The sequence below is a fragment of the Maniola jurtina genome, chromosome 12, assembly GCF_905333055.1.
Source record: "Maniola jurtina chromosome 12, ilManJurt1.1, whole genome shotgun sequence".
Lineage (NCBI taxonomy): Eukaryota > Metazoa > Arthropoda > Insecta > Lepidoptera > Nymphalidae > Maniola > Maniola jurtina.
The window spans coordinates 238,154-258,974 of NC_060040.1; the positions used below are offsets into that span (position 1 = coordinate 238,154).

Below are 20,821 nucleotides of genomic sequence, written 5' to 3' on the forward strand. Positions count from 1 at the left end.
ATTTACGAGCTAGAGACTTGTGACATGTTTCAGACAGACATACGGACTGACTGACAGACAGTAGAGTGACATTAATAAGGCTCCAGCTTTACCCTTTGGGAACGGAACCCTAAAAATCTAAATCCATGCGGAATTGCTAGATAGTTGTAAAATAATCTTGAGCAACGACAGTCATTTATCCAATACAATACAGTCAGACAACAAGTACACACTACACAGTGAAGTTAAAGAAATGCCACTCGACGAGAAATTAGAAATTGATAATAACAGCGAGGAAAAGAAGAAGTTAGATCTGGACGACGTGCTGACGCAGGAGCTGGGGCAGCTGGGCAAGTATCAGCTGCTGACCATCCTGCTGGCGGCGTTTCCGGTAGTTGTCGCAGCGATGGCTACTAACGAATATTTTTTTACCACCGGGAGGATCCCTACGAGGTATTTACCCACCCATACTAATATTACAAGGCTCAAAAAGTCAGCCATGTGAAAAAAAATTACAAATTTACAATTCTGTCTGCCACATTTTTACGGCCCATTCATTTTTTTTATTTTACAATTTTTAGTGGAACCACTGTAATAAAATATGCTATGCCTAGTTAAAACCTATTGTTTATTAAGCTATTACAATGATTTCCAATTTACTCTTAATTATTGAGGAGTTCTGTTTTCCATGTCCGAAGATATTCATCAGATCTTCACGAAGTTTATATGGGACCACTGATCACTTGGAAAATATACGGTCCAGGCGTCTTCGAGTAATCGGGGAACATTTATAAAAAATAAAAAGATTCCAACCAATGATTCCGACCAATTCCGATGAATTGAGAACTTCCTACTTTTTGAAGTTGGTTGAAAAGGAAACCTTCTTAGATCACTTGGTTGTCCTTCTACCTGTTTGTCTGTCTGTCTGTCTTTCCTTCAGTCGTGTCTGTCAGGAAAACTTATTGGGTACTTCCTGTTCACCTAGACTAGAATAACGAAGTTTCGCAGGTAAGTAGGTCATATAGCACACTGAAGGAAAAAAATTGAAGCTGATTATCACAAAAAAGCCAAGTGCGAGTAAGATTTGCGCACCGAGCGGAACCCTCGGCCTGTCTGTCTGTCTGTCCGTCCGTCCGTGCGACAACTATACCAAGTGGGGTATCATATGAAAGGGTTTTACTTGTACATTCTAAAACAGATTTTTATTTATTTTTAAGCATAACAGTTTTTGTTTTATCGTGAAAGGTGACGGAAAAAATACCCAAGTACGGAACCCTCGCGAATGTGACTCGCTGTGACGCGAGCCCTTTTCATATTAAAAGTAAATCACTGCTTAGTACCGGAGTGTTGATGGGCTGAAGTGATCATCACCATCAACCGATAGACGCCCCGGTCTTACGCAGCCTGGATCTAGGGGGCTCCCTGCGTCTCCCCTGATGTCATCCATCCACCTAATCGGATTCGGGGTAATATGAACATACTAAACTTAGAGGTACAGAACATTTATTAACAATTCCAGATGTCTTATACCGCAATGCGACGGCGACAACCCTGAGTATGCTCCGGAATGGGTGCTCAACGCCATCCCAGGGAGCAGCATGGACAGCTTCGACAACTGCGCGCGATATCGGAACAGCTCCGCGGCGAGCGGCGGCGCGGGACAGTGTGCTAAGGAGTGGTTCGACTCCACACAGACTGAGCCTTGCGACGAGTACGTGTACCAGAACACGCTGACCATTGTGTATGATGTAAGTTTGTGACTTGAAATTGAAGCTTTCAGTAATTTATTACAACGACATTACAATAACTCAAAATGATACGCTCTTGTCAACAAGATGCCTTCAGTCTTGACTAAAAGGTACCTATATTAAAATGGAGGTGAAAACTGATGCTGGAAGGATATTCCATATCCTAGCGGTTCGCACTGAATCAGAATGATTTTTACTTGTCCGTGGAATTTCGACTACGTACGGGTGTAAACTTTGATGATGCGTTGAAGGTTTAGTTCCAATAAGCTTGTATTTGAGATGCATTCCATTTCTCTTGCATTTATGCCCATTTAAACTTTTATTCTTTCAATGTCTATTCTGGATTTTCAGTTTGGGTTGGCGTGTGAGGAATGGAAACGATCGCAGATAGGCTCGCTTCGAACGATAGGAGTAATGTTGGTACAGCCAATAACCGGCTACGTCTCAGACCGCTGGGGCCGTCGCGTGGCCCTCATCCTCAACACCTTCAACGCTGGTTGCTTGGGGCTCATCAGGTCCTTCGTCCACTCCTACGAGTGGTTCCTTGTCACTGAGATCATCGAAGCAGCTGTCGGTGGTGCGGCCTTCATGTCGTGCTATATTTTAGGTAATTTTATTAATACCAGATCCGTGTGAAACGTATTTTTTAAATTGCTTTCTCTGAAACTCATTTTTCATGAGTTTTAATAACTCTAAACTTATAATCAATCTTCAAACTTATCTTATAAAACTACACACTACAGAATTATAGTGAAGTCCTATTTTTTCAGTCACTGAATTGGCTGGTCCTCAGCGTCGGGTGATCGCAGGAGCCACTATGTCAACAATATATGCGTTGGGACAAGTTGCCCTTGGACTGATCGCGTGGGGCGTGCCCGCCTGGCGTCCTTTGACACAAGTTATCTACGTTCCACACTTGCTTATTTTAGCGTACTTTTGGATTATATCAGAATCGGTCCGCTGGCTCATGAGCAAAGGTCGATACGAAGAGTCTGAAGCCATTCTCAAAAGAGTAGCGAAAATGAATAAAAGACCTCTGTCAGATAACTCCTTGCAAGCGCTCCGTGCCACCGCAGAAGCTCAGAAGTTAAAAGAAAAGCCTAAAGAACCTTGGTTGGTGATTCAAGTCATAAGATCTCCCATTATGCTATTGCGCTGTATTGTTATGCCAATATTGTGGATCACGACTATACTGGTGTACGGTGGATTAAACATCAACTCCGTGAATATGTCAGGAAATAGATATCAAAACTATATTTATGTGGCTCTGGTGGAAATCCCTGGTTTTTGGACCGCCATCTTGCTGTTGGATCGAATCGGCAGAAAGCCTGTGCTGATCGGGGGATATTTGTTATGTGCGGGGTGTCAGTTTGCATTTGCTTTTATACCAAGTGGTAAGTAAAACTACTACAATTTACCAACTCGATGTTATTTTTATGAGAAATAGTCGGGTTATAGTTTTGGAACTTCCCTAGCCGTAAGTATATTGTATTTTAGATGATTTAGATAATTTAGCTTAGTTTAACTTAACTTTTCCTTAATTTAATTTCCATCTTATTATATATTCTTTTAAAATTTATAACTTAGGTATTTTTTCATAGTCCTTAGGTTAGCTATTATATTATATTTTATATTTTACTGTACGACTTATGTTTATGTTAATGTATGCTGTGACTGCCCGTAAGTGGAGTTGCATAAGAGCCCTAGAATTTAAGGAACAACATGTATTTAATCTAAATGTGTAACTCTGTGGGCGGTACATAAATAAATAAATAAATAAATAAACTTTATTTTGACAATCAAATACCTTTGCAGGATACAACGGCTTGTCGCTTACACTTTACTTGGTCGGTAAATACGCCATATCGACCGTGGTGACCTCCGTGTACGTGTATACTACGGAGCTGTACCCCACCAAGTACCGCCACAGCCTATTCGCCTTCACGTCGACGGTGGGCCGTGTCGGGACTATCGTTTCACCTCTTACGCCTGCGATGGTAAATACCCATCAGAATAAACGGTACTGCCTATTTGCTTTACCACTCAGATGTTACCAGAGATGCAGTACTGAGTGGTAACTTTGGATGTCCCAATGGCCTTTACGTTTCCTCCATGCCTCGGGAGGACGCCAAGTCGTCGGTTATCATCACTTACATTTGATAAGAATCTAAATCGAAACTCTTTTTAGCCAAGTTGTATGCGGTAGAATTTGGGAGCACTTGATAGCATTACTTAATTTGAAAATGATAATTAATTTGAATGGAAGAAGTAACAGTTAGATGCATATTTTATTTTCCATTACACGAGATAATATCATCAATTTTTCTTGTTTCAGTAATATTTTCATTCTGATTTAGATAGAATTTTTGTAACATCCATCTACTGACGCTAATCGTTTTTAATCAATGTTTATGATACGAACCGCTAAGGTACGGAATGCCTCCGGGCGGCCGTGTTTGCTGCCACGTACCTATGACGTCTTCAATGTTCAACCACGTACCTATGGATTAGGTACAAGTCTAGGAGATAAGCATCTTCTAGGCTATCGAAGCGTACTCCAACTTAGACCTCATCCTTTTTTTGGCGTGATTATCAGGCACAGGCCGATTCTGTAATTAAAAAAAGACTTTTGAATGCTTCTAAGGAATAGAACAGAATTTATTTTTATTTAAATAAACTATTAAAAGTGCTTTTGAATAGTCAAAATAATTTACCAAAGTGTCTGATGAAGCCTACTCTGAAGAACTCTGTATTTTCAGGCATTGACAGTTTGGGAGCACTTCCCATCTGTGCTGTTCGGTTCGTTCGCGCTGCTGTCGGGGCTGCTGCTCTTGCTGACGCCGGAGACGCTGGGCATCAAGCTGCCCGACACCATGGAGGAAGCTGAGCAGTCCAGCTTGCGAACACGAAAGTGATCTCTCCCATCACAGCTATGATTATTTGTAAAAAGGGGCTTTTTTGAAGTATCAAATTGATTAGTTATCACGGAGTTATCGAGTACGATAACTCCGTGATAACTAAACGATTTGAATAACTCTTGTTTGTATTTGAAAGCAGTATCATAGGCCTGGTCCCATTTCAAGATGAAGATTTGATGAATGCCTTCGGAGATGGTGAACGGAACTTCTCAATGGATAAAAGTGAATTGTATTTAAGTTTTATTTAAGAAGTGTTATCTTATAATTTGATGCGTGTGATCTTATGAATGAGCTTTAAAATTTTTGATTATATTATTAATAATCAAAAATTTTAAAGCTCATATACCTACCTACCTATTAATAGTATTAATATAATAAATTATAAATTATTGTTAAGATAATTTTATTGGTTAAAAGAAAAAAAAACTTCTAATGGCAAATTCTAGTGAATATTCTGTATTCAAATACTTGTAGGTACGGTTAAATATTGTGCCGATATGCCAATTTTTTTAAATAGTGTAAATTTGTGACACATTAATATTGTTTTTAATTTTGCCAGTGAACTAGATTCTCGGTTTGATCCTGAATCGACAATCTGTCAAATATTAGGCTATGGTGAAGTGAAATCAGTAAAACAGGGCTACCATAAGGCTATCTGCGTCCATCGATGTATATACGCATATGGATTAGCCTTTCCCATACAATTCCGTCCGCAAAAATACGCTTGGATCTTACGTCATCGTCATTGACAAAGTCAATAGACTTTTGCAAATTCTATTGACTTTTTGAGCGCGTTTTTTATCTTCGAAGGGCCCATCCATATACATCGATGTCTGCGTCAAATGTAATCGCCTTGACGCCTGCCAATGACGTCAAGAGCTCCTAACGCCTATGCCTACCCAGAAACTATGCCTCCCTTACATTAAGAGGGCTCTCTCCGTCACTCGTTTCCACTCGTTTCATACAATCGTAGTTCCGATTTCATTTGAATATTAAACAACCAAAGTCCATGAAATTTTGCAGACATATTCTAGAAACTAATATCTATGGCTGTGGTTTTCCAGATTTCTGTTAAAATATTCGGTTTCAAAGTTACGCGGTCTTAAAAATTTCATACAAATCTTTGAGCCCCTGTAATTTTAAAACTACATATTTTTAGAAAAATCTAAAACACCACAGACACAAATATTAGTTTCTAGAATATGTCTGCAAAATTTCATGGACTTTGGTTGCTTAATATTCAAATGAAATTGGAACTACGATTGTATGAAACGAGTGGAAACGAGTGACGGAGAGAGCCCTGTTAAGCATTGTTGGAATAAGGAAGAATGATTAGTGTGAAAGAGAGGCATAGTTTCTTTATCCTTTTGTTTCCTAGAAAAGATGAATTACTTGCAAGACGGACGTTCTGGGTAGTTCTGGTGTAGTTCTGGCACGTGGTGGTAGTGAAGAGTTTCTGTTCTTTTCACAAATTTTAAGTGTGACAAGCACAGTGATGTTTCTAGCATTCCAACGTACAAAAAACTAGCAGTTTAACTAGCAGCATGATAATCTTAAAAATTATTTTGAATTAAACTAATCTACTGAAATTTGCACCTTGATATGAAAAAATGATTATAATACCAGAATTACGAAACGAACGAAAGAGTAATGTGTTATACCTCATTTGAATTGGCATTAAATCAGCAAGTTTTTTGGTACAGGGTCACTTTTCCGTAGTACATTTTTTTCACAGTGCGCTTTTAAAGTGACATTTAATTTTTGGTAACGCTTTAAAAGTTTTGGAAAAAATTAATTGTTATTGTAATTTGGTACCCAGAGCCTCAATAGAAGAGAAGGTTTGTAGTGCTGATACATTATCTAGTAATGACACAACCATAGACTTACAAGACACAACATCGTTTGTTTTAATGTTTTTATCACACTTTTTTTTAATTAGTCTAATTGTAGGAGAATTTGGTATTTTGTTAAAAAACCCAAAAATATTCATAACTTTTAGGGCAATGTAAATATGGCCACGCTGTAGAGAATTTTTTTTGTTGGAAATGACCTCTTCTATCTCCCTATTGCGTTTGATCCACGACTTTTTGGACACCCTGTATATAGGTATATACGAATAATTTTCTAGTATTGAGCCCTAACAACTGACGCTAGTTGCATTTTTGTTAGTCTAAGGTTCTATTGCTGGGCAACACGTATGGATCAATCTGGAGCAATCTGCAGCATTTTCAATTAAATGCGGCAATTGTTTCAGCGAGATTGTTTCTAATAATTGCTCTGTATATATTCCATATTGCTCTATATTGCCGACACAAATTGCTGAATAATTCAGTTTTGTATAGATACTAGATAACTATAAGTATAATCAGATAAGCTACAACCAACTATCTAACAAAACAAAATTGATTCCATATCCCAAACTCTATTATTTTCCGGGAAAATAAACGCCTAATAGCATTAGTGTGTGCAATCCGTGTTTAATTTGCCTATCCTAAATCCTGTTAGGGACAATTGACAGGAGGTAGGTTCGAACCCTGCTCCTCATGTGCGTAGCGAGGCGAGGCAGGACCCCCCCTGAGCGCCCGCTACGTTGCAAAACTATCCTAATGTGTTAATCCAGAGTATTAGCTATAAGGAAGTTCTAACCTGGTCAGAACTTTCAGTATGATGCGTGCAGACAAACAGCCAAAAATTTAAAAATTATATAACATAATACATATATTGGGCTCCATATCGACTATAAAGCTTGCTCTTTGATTGCTATTATCAAAATAAAATAAAATATTCAATATACAGGAATCGCGTAGTTACAGTTTTATTGTAAGTAGGCATAATTTGCACTTTGTGAAATGCCGCTATCTTTTTATCTTATAAAACAAATAAACCAATAGCGTACCCACAGCCTAAACCAGTGAATTAATAAACACGCACATAGCTGCTGTCACATTGCAGACACAGTAAGATAATACTTTGAGGAAGCCCAGCGGGATACTTAAAAATCTAAATCATGCGGAGTTGCTAGATAGTTGTAAAATAATCTTGAGCCACGACAGTCACTTATCCAATACAATACAGTCAGACAACAAGTACACACTACACAGTGAAGTTAAAGAAATGCCTCTCGACGAGAATATAGAAGTTGGTGATAAAAAGAAGGCAAAGAAGCAGTTAGATCTGGACGACGTGCTGACGGAGGAGCTGGGGCAGCTGGGCAAGTATCAGGTCGTGACTATCCTGCTGGCGGCGTTTCCAGCAGTTTTCTCTGCGATGGCTACTGGTGAATATATTTTTACCACCGCAAGGATCCCTACGAGGTATTTACCGACCCATTACAAGGCTCATACGACATATTAAAAGGCTCAAAAGTCAAAAGGGTTAGAACGCAGAGCCGTAAAGTCATAAGAAAAAAAAATATAAAACAGGTGCATTTTTCTGTCCGCTAGATTTTTACAGCCCATTCATTTTAATCGATTTTAATACAGACAAAGATAGTTTGCAACCCGGGGCCTTACAAAGGCTACTTTTTATCCCGGAAAAACAAAGAGTTCCCACGGGAATTCTAAGAAACCAAAACTTATGCGGACAAAGTCGCGGGCATCATCTACCTAGTTGTTAATAATAATTTGTAGAGGCTCCGAACCTCAAAAGGAAAAAGAAACCCTTATAGGATCACTTCGTTGTCAGTCTCCTTTATCTGTCAGTCCGTCTGTCGTATCTGTCAGGATAATCTATACTTTCCATTGATACTTTCCATTGACCTAGAATCATGAAATTTAGCAGGTAGGTAGGTCTGGATCTCTATTTGCCTATCAAGTGTCAACTACTGCTCCAGAGCAATCTAACGAGTCATTTATTACATGAACCTGCCTTTGAAATATGGGTTGAGCCCCTGTGGACACTTTTCTGTCTCATCACCTTCGTTCACAAAAAAGTTTGATTACAGTTGACTGAAGTCATTAAGAAATAAAAGGAAAATGAACAACAATAGCTAGGTACAAATTATTTATTAACAATTCCAGATGCCTAATACCACAATGCGACGGTGACAATCCTGAGTATGCTCCGGAATGGGTGCTCAACGCCATCCCAGGGAGCAGCACCAGCAGCTTCGACAACTGCGCGCGATATCGGAACAGCTCCGCGGCGAGCGGCGGCGCGGGACAGTGTGCTAGGGAGTGGTTCGACTCCACACAGACTGAGCCTTGCGACGAGTACGTGTACCAGAACACGCTGAGCATTGTGTATGATGTAAGTTTTTGCCTTCAAATTAAAGCTATCCGTAGTTTATTACATGGATATTTTATAAAATGATAAACCAAACAAAGGCAACGATCAGTAATATAATGACTTGAAAGAAAAGTTTATTTATTTGTTTATTTTTATTTACAGGATAATTCCTAATTCGCTTGTGTTACAATATAGTCACAGCTTAAAAAACTTCACCTACATACGGGTGTAGACCTTGACGATGCTTTGAATTACTTGTAATAAGCTTGTATTTGAGATACATTAATTCATTTCTGCTGCATTTTACGCCTTCTTTGTCCATCATTCTTTCAATGTCTATTCTGGATTTCCAGTTTGGTTTCGCGTGTGAGGAATGGAAGCGAACGCAGATAGGCTCGTATCGTACGATAGGATCAATGTTGATGCAGCCAGTCAGCGGCTACATCTCGGACCGCTGGGGCCGTCGCGTGGCCCTCATCCTCAATACCTTCAACGCCGGCTGCTTGGGGCTCGTCAGGTCCTTCGTCCACTCCTACGAGTGGTTCCTTGTCACTGAGATCATCGAGGCAGCTGTCGGTGGTGCGGCCTTTATGTCGTGTTATATTTTAGGTATTTTTATTAATACCAGATTCAGCGTGAAACCTGCTACTAAAATTGCATTCTTTGACACTCACTTTTCAAACGTTTTAATAACTCCAAACCTATAATCGATTTTCAACCATATCTAATAAAACTAAATTCTACAGAATTATAATGAAGTACTATTTTTTCAGTCACTGAATTGGCTGGTCCTCAGCGTCGGGTGATCGCAGGAGCCACTATGTCAACAATATATGCGTTAGGACAAGTTGCCCTTGGACTGATCGCGTGGGGCGTGCCCGCCTGGCGTCCTTTGACACAAGTTATCTACGTTCCACACTTGCTTATTTTAGCGTACTTTTGGATTATATCAGAATCGGTCCGCTGGCTCATGAGCAAAGGTCGATACGAAGAATCTGAAGCCATTCTCAAAAGAGTAGCGAAAATAAATAAAAAATCTCTGTCTGATAAATCCTTGCAAGCGCTCCGTGCCACCGCAGAAGCTCAGAAGTTAAAAGGAAAGCCCAATGAACCTTGGCTGGCGATTCAAGTCATAAGATCTCCCACTATGCTATTGCGCTGTGTTGTTCTTCCAATATTGTGGATCACGACTATACTGGTGTATCATGGGTTAATCATCAACTCCGTGAATATGTCAGGAAATAGTTATCTTAGCTACATTTATGTGGCTCTGGTGGAAATCCCTGGTTACTGGACCGCCATCTTGTTGTTGGATCGAATTGGCAGAAAGCCTGTGCTGATCGGGGGATTCTGGTTATGTGCAGGTTGTCAGTTTGCATTTGTTTTTATACCAAGTGGTAAGTGAAACTACTAAAATTGACTGATCCGGAGATCTTTATAAGAGAAGTAGTCGGGTTTTAGTTTTGGAACTTTATTTTATAATCAAAATACATGCTGTATTTACCTTTGCAGGGTACAACAGCTTATCGCTTACACTTTACTTGGTCGGTAAATACGCCATATCGACCGTGGTGACTTCCTTATATGTGTACTCTACGGAGCTGTACCCCACCAAGTACCGCCACAGCCTGTTCGCCTTCACGTCAACGGTGGGCCGTCTCGGGGCCGTCGTTTCACCTCTTACGCCTGCGATGGTAAATTTACACCTATCAAAATAAACGGTACTGTCTATTTTTTTTACCACTCAGATGTTACCAGAGATGCAGTACTGAGTGGTAACTTTAGATGTCCCAATGTTTTTTGCCTTTACGTTTCCTCCATGCCTCAGGAGGATGCCAAGTCGTCGGTTATTATCACTTACATTTGATAAGAATCTAAATCGAAACTCTTTTTAGCCAAGTTGTATGCGGGGGAATTTGGGAGCACTTGATAGCATGACTTAATTTGAAAATGATAGTTAATTTGAATGGAAGAAGCAGCAGTAAGACGCATATTTAATTTTCCCTTACACGAGAGTAATATCAACGATTTTTCTGGTTTCTGTAATATTTTCATTCTGATTTTTATAGAATTTATGCAACATCCAATCTTTAGATGCGAAACCTTTTTCCTCAACGTATACGAACCGCTCAGATTCGGAATACCCTTTCGGCACCCTTTCTGCCACGTACTTATAACTTCTATAACTTAAGTAAGGTATTTAAGTTATAAAGCAAGACTTAATAGGCACCTTCTAGACAAGCGTACTCTAACTTAGACCTCATTCTTTCCTTGGTGTGATTAATTATCATCAAGCACATTCCTATTCTGTAAATAAAAGAAACACTTTAATATGCTTCAAAAAAATAGAATAGAATGTATTTTTATGCAGGTAAACTGTTACAAGTGCTTTTAAATAGTCAAAATAATTTACCAACGTGTCTGAAGAAGCCTGCTTGAGAAGTAGTTTTGTATTTCCAGGCATTAACAATTTGGGAGCACTTCCCATCTGTGCTGTTCGGTTCTTTCGCGCTGCTGTCGGGGCTGCTGATCTTCCTGTTGCCTGAGACCCTGGGCATCAAGCTGCCTGACACCATGAAGGAAGCTGAGCAGTTGAGCTTGCGAACACAAAAGTGATCTCTCCCATCACAGTTATGATTATTTTTAACCGACTTCAAAAAAGGAGTAGGTTCTCGATTAGATTTAAGAGTGAATTGCTGGCGGTCAATGTATTATATATTATTAATAATATCTTATGATAATAATATAATAATAGTGGTTCTTGAGACGGCACGCATTGTGAGGAGGTTCCTCACTCTGGAACCCTAACCACTGGTGGCTTGGGTCTAATGCACCCCGCTGCTAGTGGGATCCATTTTACCATATTTTTATTTAATGTTATTTTCTACCATTACTTTATTTTTCTGTTGTTTCTGTTATTTTATTGTTTGTCGTTTCTGTTATTTTATTTTTTGTTATTTCTGTTATTTAATTTTTGTGAACATTTTTTAAAAATAGGGTAAAATGAGAAAAATAAATAAATAAGAGAACTTAAATTGTTAATAAAATCTTTAGAAAGTAAAGAGTTTCCAACACTTTTTTTCTGAAAGCTTCTTTACCTACAATAATTTTATTGAAAAAAAAGGAAAAACGAAAAACTTCTGATGGCAAATTCTAGCAAATATTCTACATTTAAATATTGTACTGATATGCCATTTAAATATTGTGCCGATATATGCCAAACTTTTAATAGTCCAGGAGCCACCAATCCTGAAAGCTCCGTGATCACGGATTCTAACATTTTTAATAAAAAATAAAAGTTAACGTTTAGACGAACAAGATTTGCTTGGTCGGCGTGGGTTTGATTGGCCGGAAATATTTTAATTAAATTATTTATTATTAAATTTCCATATTTTTTTTCCGTCATCACGGATTTTGATCAATCTTATATAGAATTTTGTGTGAAATATTATGTTCAACAAGAAAAAATTCGGCCGACCAATGATTTTTAGCCGGAAAGATCACGCATACCTATTTGAATGATGTGATAAGGGGTAAAATTTATGCATTATCAGGCATAGATATTAGTTTCTAGGATATGTCTACAAAACATGGACTTTGGTTGCTTAGTATTCAAATGAAATTGGAACTACGTTTGTATGGAGCGAGTGACGGAGAGACCCCTCTTATTTTTTTTTTTATTCTATAAAACAAATAAACCAGTATCGTACCCACAGCCTAAACCGGTAGAAAAAACTTGAAATTTTGCATATGCTGCCAAAATGTAAATGCACATTAAGATCTTGAGGAATCCCAACCGGATACTTAGAAATCTAGAGTCGCGAGTTGTAAAATAATCTTGAGCAACGACAGTCACTTATCAAATAGAACACAAGTACACAATAAAGTAAAAGAAATGTCTCTGGATAAGAAAATAGAAATGGGTTATTACAAAGTCATAAAGAAGAAGCTAGATCTGGACGACGTGCTGACGGAGGAGCTGGGGCAGCTGGGGAAGTATCAGATCATGACCATCCTGATGGTGTCGTTTCCGGTTATTTTCGCGTCGATGGCTACTAATGAATATATTTTTAGCACCGCGCGGATCCCTACGAGGTATTTACTTACGCAGACTATTCGAAAAAAAAAAAATTCCTCAGTGCTTAGAAAGCAAAGTCTTCCAGAGCAATCCAACGAGTAATTAATTAACCTGCCTTAAAAATATGTTTGAGTTCCTGTGGCCACTTTCCTGCCTTATCATGCCTTATCATACCTTCGTTCACAAAAAAGTGTGATTATAGTTGGAGTCATCTATTCTATATCTATATCTATACATATAATAAAATTGTAGAAAAGTGGTGTCTGTACAATGGAAATATATTTAAAAAAAATAGCAGGGGTTGTTATTATATCGATGCCGAACCCGAAATTGTAATTAATTTATTTTTTGTCTGTTTGTCTGTTTGTCTGTGTGTTTGTGCACGCTAATCTCAGAAACGGCTTATTCGATTTAGATACGGTTTTCACTAATATATTGTAGTAAGCTTCACTTAGGACTTAGTGTTTATTTCATGTCAATCGGTTCATAAATAAAAAATTTATGTCAATTTAAAGAATCACGGCGCCTCGCGCCTGAGCGTCCGTGGCTATATAAAGCGCGAAAAGTCACTATTCCACGCGAACGAAGTCGCGGGCACAGCTAGTACATATAATAAAATTGTAGAAAAGTGGTGTCTGTACAATGGAAATATATAAAAAAAAGTAGCAGGGGTTGTTGTTATATCGATGCCGAACCCGAAATTGTAATTAATTTTTTTTGTCTGTTTGTCTGTTTGTCTGTTTGTCTGTGTGTTTGTGCACGCTAATATCAGAAACGGCTTATTCGATTTAGATACGGTTTTCACTAATATATTGTAGTAAGCTTCACTTAACATTTAGTGTTTATTTCATGTCAATCGGTTCATAAATAAAAAAGTTATGTCAATTTAAAGAATCACGGCGAACATTTTTATCGTACAGAGTACGTACTACACGCCTCGCGCCTGAGCGTCCGTGGCTATATAAAGCGCGCTGAGAGCTATTCCACGCGAACGAAGTCGCGGGCACAGCTAGTCTATACATATAATAAAATTGTAGAAAAGTGGTGTCTGTACAATGGAAATATATAAAAAAAAAGTAGCAGGGGTTGTTGTTATATCGATGCCGAACCCGAAATTGTAATTAATTATTTTTTTGTCTGTTTGTCTGTGTGTTTGTGCACGCTAATATCAGAAACGGCTTATTCGATTTAGATACGGTTTTCACTAATATATTGTAGTAAGCTTCACTTAGCATTTAGTGTTTATTTCATGTCAATCGGTCCATAAATAAAAAAGTTATGTCAATTTAAAGAATCACGGCGCCTCGCGCCTGAGCGTCCGTGGCTATATAAAGCGCGAAAAGTCACTATTCCACGCGAACGAAGTCGCGGGCACAGCTAGTTAAGAAATAAAAGGAAAGTGAACAAACTAGACTTAGGTACAGAATATTTATTAACAATAGGTTATTTTACTCCAATTTTTTATTACTTTATTACAAACAAGGATAAAAATAATGACGTAAACTGAAAAAACTCATTAAATCGATCAATAACAAAAAGTTACAAGCATTTAAATATTTCTTATTAGACAGAGATAGCGATACAGCATTTTGACGTCACACTGTGCTAATGCCATAGTAGCTTCATCCGGTTTCATACAAATTTTCGTTTTGCGAGAAAGGAACAGAAGACCCTCTCACTCCAAAATTAAAATGCCTGTAACTTTGTAAATCTTTGTTGGATTTTAATTTTTTTTTTCAGCGTACGTCATTATTTTTAGCCTAGATTATAATAAAGTAATAATATTTATTCCCGCTGCCGCGCGTAAAAAGGTCAAATACGCCCCGCCCCACTCGTGGGTAAATACCTTTTCGTCCCTCTGGCGGTGGAGACGATGGGCTGCTGGGGTGAGGAGGCGCGGGGCTTTGTGCGCGACATTGGCCGTCGTCTACGAGAAAGAGGTTGCGACCTGAGCTCTGGGTCCTACCTGGTCCAAAGGTTGTCCATCGCCATTCATAGGGGCAATGCTGCCAGCTTGATGGGTGGTCGCGCGCAAATCCATATTTTAAAATAAAACTGCTCGAACCAAAACCCTTTTTTTTCCTTTACATAAACCTTGACATAAACCCATCCTATATCGGCGATACCGCAAATTTCCAAGAGATGGCAGCAGCCGTCCAAAATTACGATGAATGGCATGGAGCGACACCCCCGCGCTCCCGCGCACGAGTCGATAAAACATGGCGATTTGAAAGAAACTAGGAAGTCTGTCGTGCAACCGCTTCGAGAAACCGCAATATTAAAATATTCGTTTGTGATCATTACTGACGTGAACTTTACGCTAAACCTTAATTATAAATGTGAATTGTTCGTGCATCGTAATTAGTGCCAAGGAAGGAGACCAGAGGTGGACGAAATCGAATCATCAGTACCAGCCGGGACACCGCGCTATAAAATAGCTGGACATCCAGGTACGCCGATTCCTTCCTCTTGCCAAGTCCCCTTTCGAGCAGTTCACCCAAGCCTAATCATACAGCCCACAAAACCCCTTTGTATTTTTCGCGAAGTTTGAATTATCCTACTCGACACCCGCGCCGCCTGGTCCAGGGGTAACCAGGGGCGGACTTTTTGACGTGGATAAGTATTAGGGGTTAAAGTATGAAATTGCCGATTTGTACTGAAAAATAAAAATTAGTTTTCTTTTTTTAAATTTAACATATTTAATTAATCAAAATAATTACCATTATTATCTATACATTGCTGCCATCTAATAGGAAGCTCATTTATGCCTTTGCGATAGAACTCTGGTGATCTAGATTCGACAAACTGTGTGAAAGCATTTTGCACTGCCTCCTGAGACGAAAACTTTTTATCACGCAGAAAATTGTCCAAATCACGAAAAAAATGGTAGTCCGTTGGAGCAAGGTCTGGCGAATACGGAGGGTGATGAATGGTTTCTAATTGCAGTTCCTGTAGAGTTAAAACGGTTTCTCGTGCTGTATGAGGTCTCGCGTTATTATGGAGCAATATTATGGATCGATTATAATTATATGGATCGATTCATAAGTCGGGGCTGTTTCACTGCTAGTTTCGCTATCATTGTTGGAGTTCGGCGCAGTAGACATCTGCCGTTATTGCTTGACCAGATCGGAGAAAGCTATAGTGAGTAACACCACGCTGAGACCACCAAACAGTTACCATTACCTTTTTATTGGTAAGCTTTGCTTTAGGGCACTGTTGCAGCGTTTGACCTGGGGTCAGCCATTGCATTTTCCGCTTACGATTATCGTAAAGAATCCATTTTTCATCACATGTCACAATTCGATCCAATATTCCTAATTTCTGCATCGATTCAACAAGGCAACACAAGTTTCAACACGCGTTTCTTTCTGCAGATCAGTCAAATCATGAGGCACCATTTTTCATATTTTTTTATTTTATTGATTTGACGCAAATGAGTCAATATTGTTGGTAAGGTAACGTTAAACCATGCCGCTAATTCTTGGGTAGTTTGGCTCGGATCGGCTTCCACCATCTCTTTCAAATCATTGTTATTCACCTGTGTGGGCGGTCTTCCACGTGGTTCGTTCTTCAAATCGAAGTTTCCATCACGAAAGCCTTTAAACCAAAATCGCACAGTGCGTTCATTAGCAGTCCTCTACAAACGCAACACTAATATTGCGAGCTGTTTGTGCCCGCGTTAGTTCCGCGTCGGAACTCGTATTCAAAAATCACACGAATTTTCCAAGTATCCATCTTTATTGTCTAAGCTAAATAAAAAAAACAACTGAAAGTTGGTAATCGAATGTTGCACATTTTTTAAAAGAAGAACTACATAGGTACCGTATGAAAAAAGTTTCACTCAAAAATCTCAAACCATGAAGGTTCTATGTCAATTCGAAGTAGGTACCTATTACATTCAAACGGCAATTTCATACTTTAACCCCTATTATTAATGTTAATTTATAATTATCAAGTATTCGTTTTTAGGTTTTGACATTAGTTGGTAGTTTTTAAGAATTGACATTGTATTAAATCAATTGTAAAACGTTATTGAATAAATTAATAACATTTATCAAATTCAAAAGTAGGAAAATACCCAATTCCAGATGTCTTATACCGCAATGCGACGGCGACAACCCTGAGTATGCTCCGGAATGGGTGCTCAACGCCATCCCAGGGAGCAGCATGGACAGCTTCGACAACTGCGCGCGATATCGGAACAGCTCCGCGGCGAGCGGCGGCGCGGGACAGTGTGCTAAGGAGTGGTTCGACTCCACACAGACTGAGCCTTGCGACGAGTACGTGTACCAGAACACGCTGACCATTGTGTATGATGTAAGTTTGTGGCTTCAAATTGAGGCTCTCAGTAGTTTATTACAAGGATATTATCATAAAATGATAGATAGATGATTTATAGCTATTTCCTTTGCACCATTTCGGTTGCCTCGAAGAGATCGCTAAGTAGCGATAAGGCGGCCAAGTTGTACCTACCTACCTGTATTATTTTGTTGTGCTTTGTATGTGTTTTTTTTGTACTAATTTTGTGGTGTACAGTAAAAGTATTTCTATTCATTCATAGACCAAACCAAGGCAACGATTAAACAATCAGGATCTTGAAAATAAAGTTTGTTTATTTGTTCACTTTTATTTTTAGGATTCCGTACCTCAAAAGAAGAAATGGAACCTCTATAGGATTATGTCTGTCTGTCCGTCTGTCATGTCTGTCAATAAAACCTATAGGGTACTTCCCGTTGACAAAATTAAAATGTGTTTATGAACAATAATATAGTATTTTCAACTTTCAAAGTAAAATTAATATACCAAGTGGGGTATCATATAATAGGGCTTTACCTGTATATTCTAAAACATATTTTTATTTTAATAGTTTTTTATTTATTGTACAAAATGTCGGAAAAAATATCCGAGTACGGAACCCTCGGTGCGCGAGTCTGACTCGCACTTGGCCGGTTTTTTATTTTTAATACTTACATCTAGACTTACAGGATTATTCCTAATTCGCTAGTGTAACAACATAGGTACGTCTTAGAAAATAATTTTATACAAGTATAATGCTTGTAGTATAATTATAGTGCGCGACAGGTTGAGATGGCAACCGGGGTGGGGACGCCTCGCACACCCGCACAGCCGCCGCGCTATCATACCCCGATTGCCATTTCGACCTGTCGCGTACTATAGGTATATGTTTTACTTCATTCCATATAGAAAACTATCATAATCAAAATAATAAAGGATACCCAAAAATAAATTAATTGAATTCCTAACTCAATATTTGCTTTTCGGTCAACGGTCGACACCATACATCAAAATTTAAGGTTTGTAACTTTTTTTGTCTACGAGTTAGAGACTTGTGACATGCGGACAGACGGCCAAACAGACAGACAGACAGAAAAGAGACATTCTCACATCTTTCATTCTTACAATGTCTGTTCTAAATTTCTAGTTTGCGTTGGCGTGTGAGGAATGGAAGCGATCGCAGATAGGCTCACTTCGAATAGTAGGAGCAATGTTGGTACAGCCAATCACCGGTTACATCTCGGACCGCTGGGGCCGTCGCGTGGCCCTCATCCTCAACACCTTCAACGCCGGCTGCTTGGGGCTCGTCAGGTCCTTCGTCCACTCCTACGAGTGGTTCCTTGTCACTGAGATCCTCGAAGCAGCTGTCGGTGGTGCGGCCTTCATGTCGTGCTATATTTTAGGTAATTTTACTTATACCTTCTACTTCTTCAGTTGAACTTCTTTATTATGCGTTTCAATAACTTCAAGCAGCTATGTCTGTAAGCATTGACTTATCAAAAAGTAGTTTGTGAATCTTTGTACTACTACCTAATAGGAACTACTACTACTAACTACTACAGAATTATAATCAAATGCAATTTTTTCAGTCACTGAATTGGCTGGTCCTCAACATCGAGTGATCGCAGGAGCCACTATGTCCACAATACTTGCGTTTGGACAAGTTGTCCTTGGACTGGTCGCGTGGGGTGTACCCGCCTGGCGTCCTATGACACGAGTTATCTACGCTCCACACTTGCTTATCGTAACTTACTTCTGGATTATGACTGAATCAGTCCGCTGGCTTATGAGCAAAGGTCGATACGAAGAATCTGAAGCCATTCTCAAAAGAATAGCAAAAACAAATAAAAAATCTCTGTCAGATAAATCCTTGCAAGCGCTCCGTAACTCCACAGAAGCTCAAAAGTTGAAAGAAAAGCTTAACGAACCCTGGTTGGTTATTCAAGTCATAAGATCTCCCACTATGCTATTGCGCTGTGTTGTTATGCCAATATTGTGGATCACGACTGGACTGGTGTATGGTGGATTAAACATCAACTCTGTGAATCTGTCAGGAAATAGATATCTAAACTATATCTATGTGGCTCTGGTAGAAATCCCTGGTTACTGGACCGCCATCTTGTTGTTGGATCGAATCGGCAGAAAGCCTGTGCTGATCGGGGGATATTGGTTATGTGCGGGGTGTCAGTTTGCATTTGCTTTGATACCAAGTGGTACGTAAAACTATTACAATTTACTGGCTTTGTGATATTTTTATGAGACTAAGTCAGGTTATAGTTTTGGGACTTTATCTTTACGGAAATCAAAATACGAGAACAATCTCTTTCTTTTTAATCTTCTTTACTCTTGCAGGATACAACGGCTTGTCGCTAGCATTTTACTTGGTCGGTAAATACGCCATATCGACCGTGGCGACCTCCGCGTTTGTGTACGCGGCAGAGCTTTACCCCACCAAGTACCGCCACAGCCTGTTCGCGTTCACGTCGACCGTGAGCCGCCTCGGGCCTATCGTGACCCCTCTTACGCCTGCGATGGTAACTTTATACCCATCAAATATTTAGAGTGGTACTTGCCATTTGCGTATATCAACGAGCACTATCTCCCTAGGACTTCAGTGGCGGCTCAACAAATTGCGCCACCAATTAAATGTATACAGCTTTAGGGAGGGTATCTTACCTGATGTCCGCATAGATGCGCAACCACTAGTATTATAGCGCTGTTTCGCATCTCACTGACTCGACCACCGGTTTCTGGATACCACACACACTGCTCATGCGTTACACACTGTTGATGTGAGGGGATTGCTCTCATTGTGGTATGGTCATCTTTGATTGGAAGGTCTTTTTTTAATCTTTCTTTTACGTAAACGTATAGCAAACGCAGTGTTAATTCTTCGATGTCCATTTTACGACAGATAATCTGCTGTTTCTCGTTTACTAGCTCAAGATACCACGCCATGGTAATAAGATAATATGCCCTTTGGTCGATGCACATAACAGACTGATCGATCAACTTCGGCGGCCTGAATTGTTTTGGCCTTTACCTACGCAGCCCTCTGTTGATATCACTGGCATCTGATAACATTCCGGACCTCGTCTTAGTCAAGTTGCATGAGGGAGAATTTGAGAGCACATAGCATTAATTCACTTTTGAAATAAGACTAGATGCTTCAAAAGAATCTGATGTACTTGAGCAGAAATGTTGTATTTCCAGGCATTAACAATTTGGGAGCACTTCCCATCTGTGCTGTTCGGTTCGTTCGCGCTGCTGTCGGGGCTGCTGCTCTTGCTGACGCCGGAGACGCTGGGCATCAAGCTGCCGGACACTATGGAGGAAGCTGAGCAGTCCAGCTTGCGAACACGAAAGTGATCTCTGCCATCACACTTATGATTTTTTTAACCCACTTCAAAAAGGAGGAGATTCTCAATTCAATGCGTATGTTTTTTGCCAGTGTAACTCCATAACTCCGTCAAAATTGTATCGTCAAATATATCTACCACTGGTTTGGAATATCTTTCCTTCCCAGAAGAATCAGCAAGAAACTCAGCGGTGGCTCTTTTCAAAGATTTGATATA

General features: G+C 39.4%; 3 protein-coding genes across 3 annotated transcripts; all 3 read left to right on the plus strand.

Annotated features, from left to right (window-relative positions):
* The first annotated feature begins 232 nt into the window (after positions 1 to 232).
* LOC123870059 (organic cation transporter protein-like) lies at positions 233 to 4,642 on the plus strand. Its single transcript, XM_045913223.1, has 6 exons — positions 233 to 432; positions 1,499 to 1,727; positions 2,079 to 2,334; positions 2,498 to 3,121; positions 3,543 to 3,724; positions 4,487 to 4,642. Exons 1-6 carry the CDS (start codon positions 233 to 235, stop codon positions 4,640 to 4,642), a joined length of 1,647 nt encoding a protein of 548 aa, XP_045769179.1.
* A 3,015-nt stretch (positions 4,643 to 7,657) lies between these two features.
* On the plus strand, positions 7,658 to 11,530 carry LOC123870060 (organic cation transporter protein-like). Its single transcript, XM_045913224.1, has 6 exons — positions 7,658 to 7,959; positions 8,665 to 8,893; positions 9,226 to 9,481; positions 9,646 to 10,269; positions 10,385 to 10,566; positions 11,333 to 11,530. The coding sequence occupies exons 1-6, from the start codon at positions 7,760 to 7,762 to the stop codon at positions 11,486 to 11,488; spliced, it is 1,647 nt and encodes a 548-aa protein (XP_045769180.1). The 5' UTR covers positions 7,658 to 7,759; the 3' UTR covers positions 11,489 to 11,530.
* A 1,237-nt stretch (positions 11,531 to 12,767) lies between these two features.
* LOC123870457 (organic cation transporter protein-like) lies at positions 12,768 to 20,733 on the plus strand. Its single transcript, XM_045913782.1, has 6 exons — positions 12,768 to 12,967; positions 17,039 to 17,267; positions 18,394 to 18,649; positions 18,836 to 19,459; positions 19,599 to 19,780; positions 20,460 to 20,733. Exons 1-6 carry the CDS (start codon positions 12,768 to 12,770, stop codon positions 20,613 to 20,615), a joined length of 1,647 nt encoding a protein of 548 aa, XP_045769738.1. The 3' UTR covers positions 20,616 to 20,733.
* Positions 20,734 to 20,821: the final 88 nt, after the last annotated feature.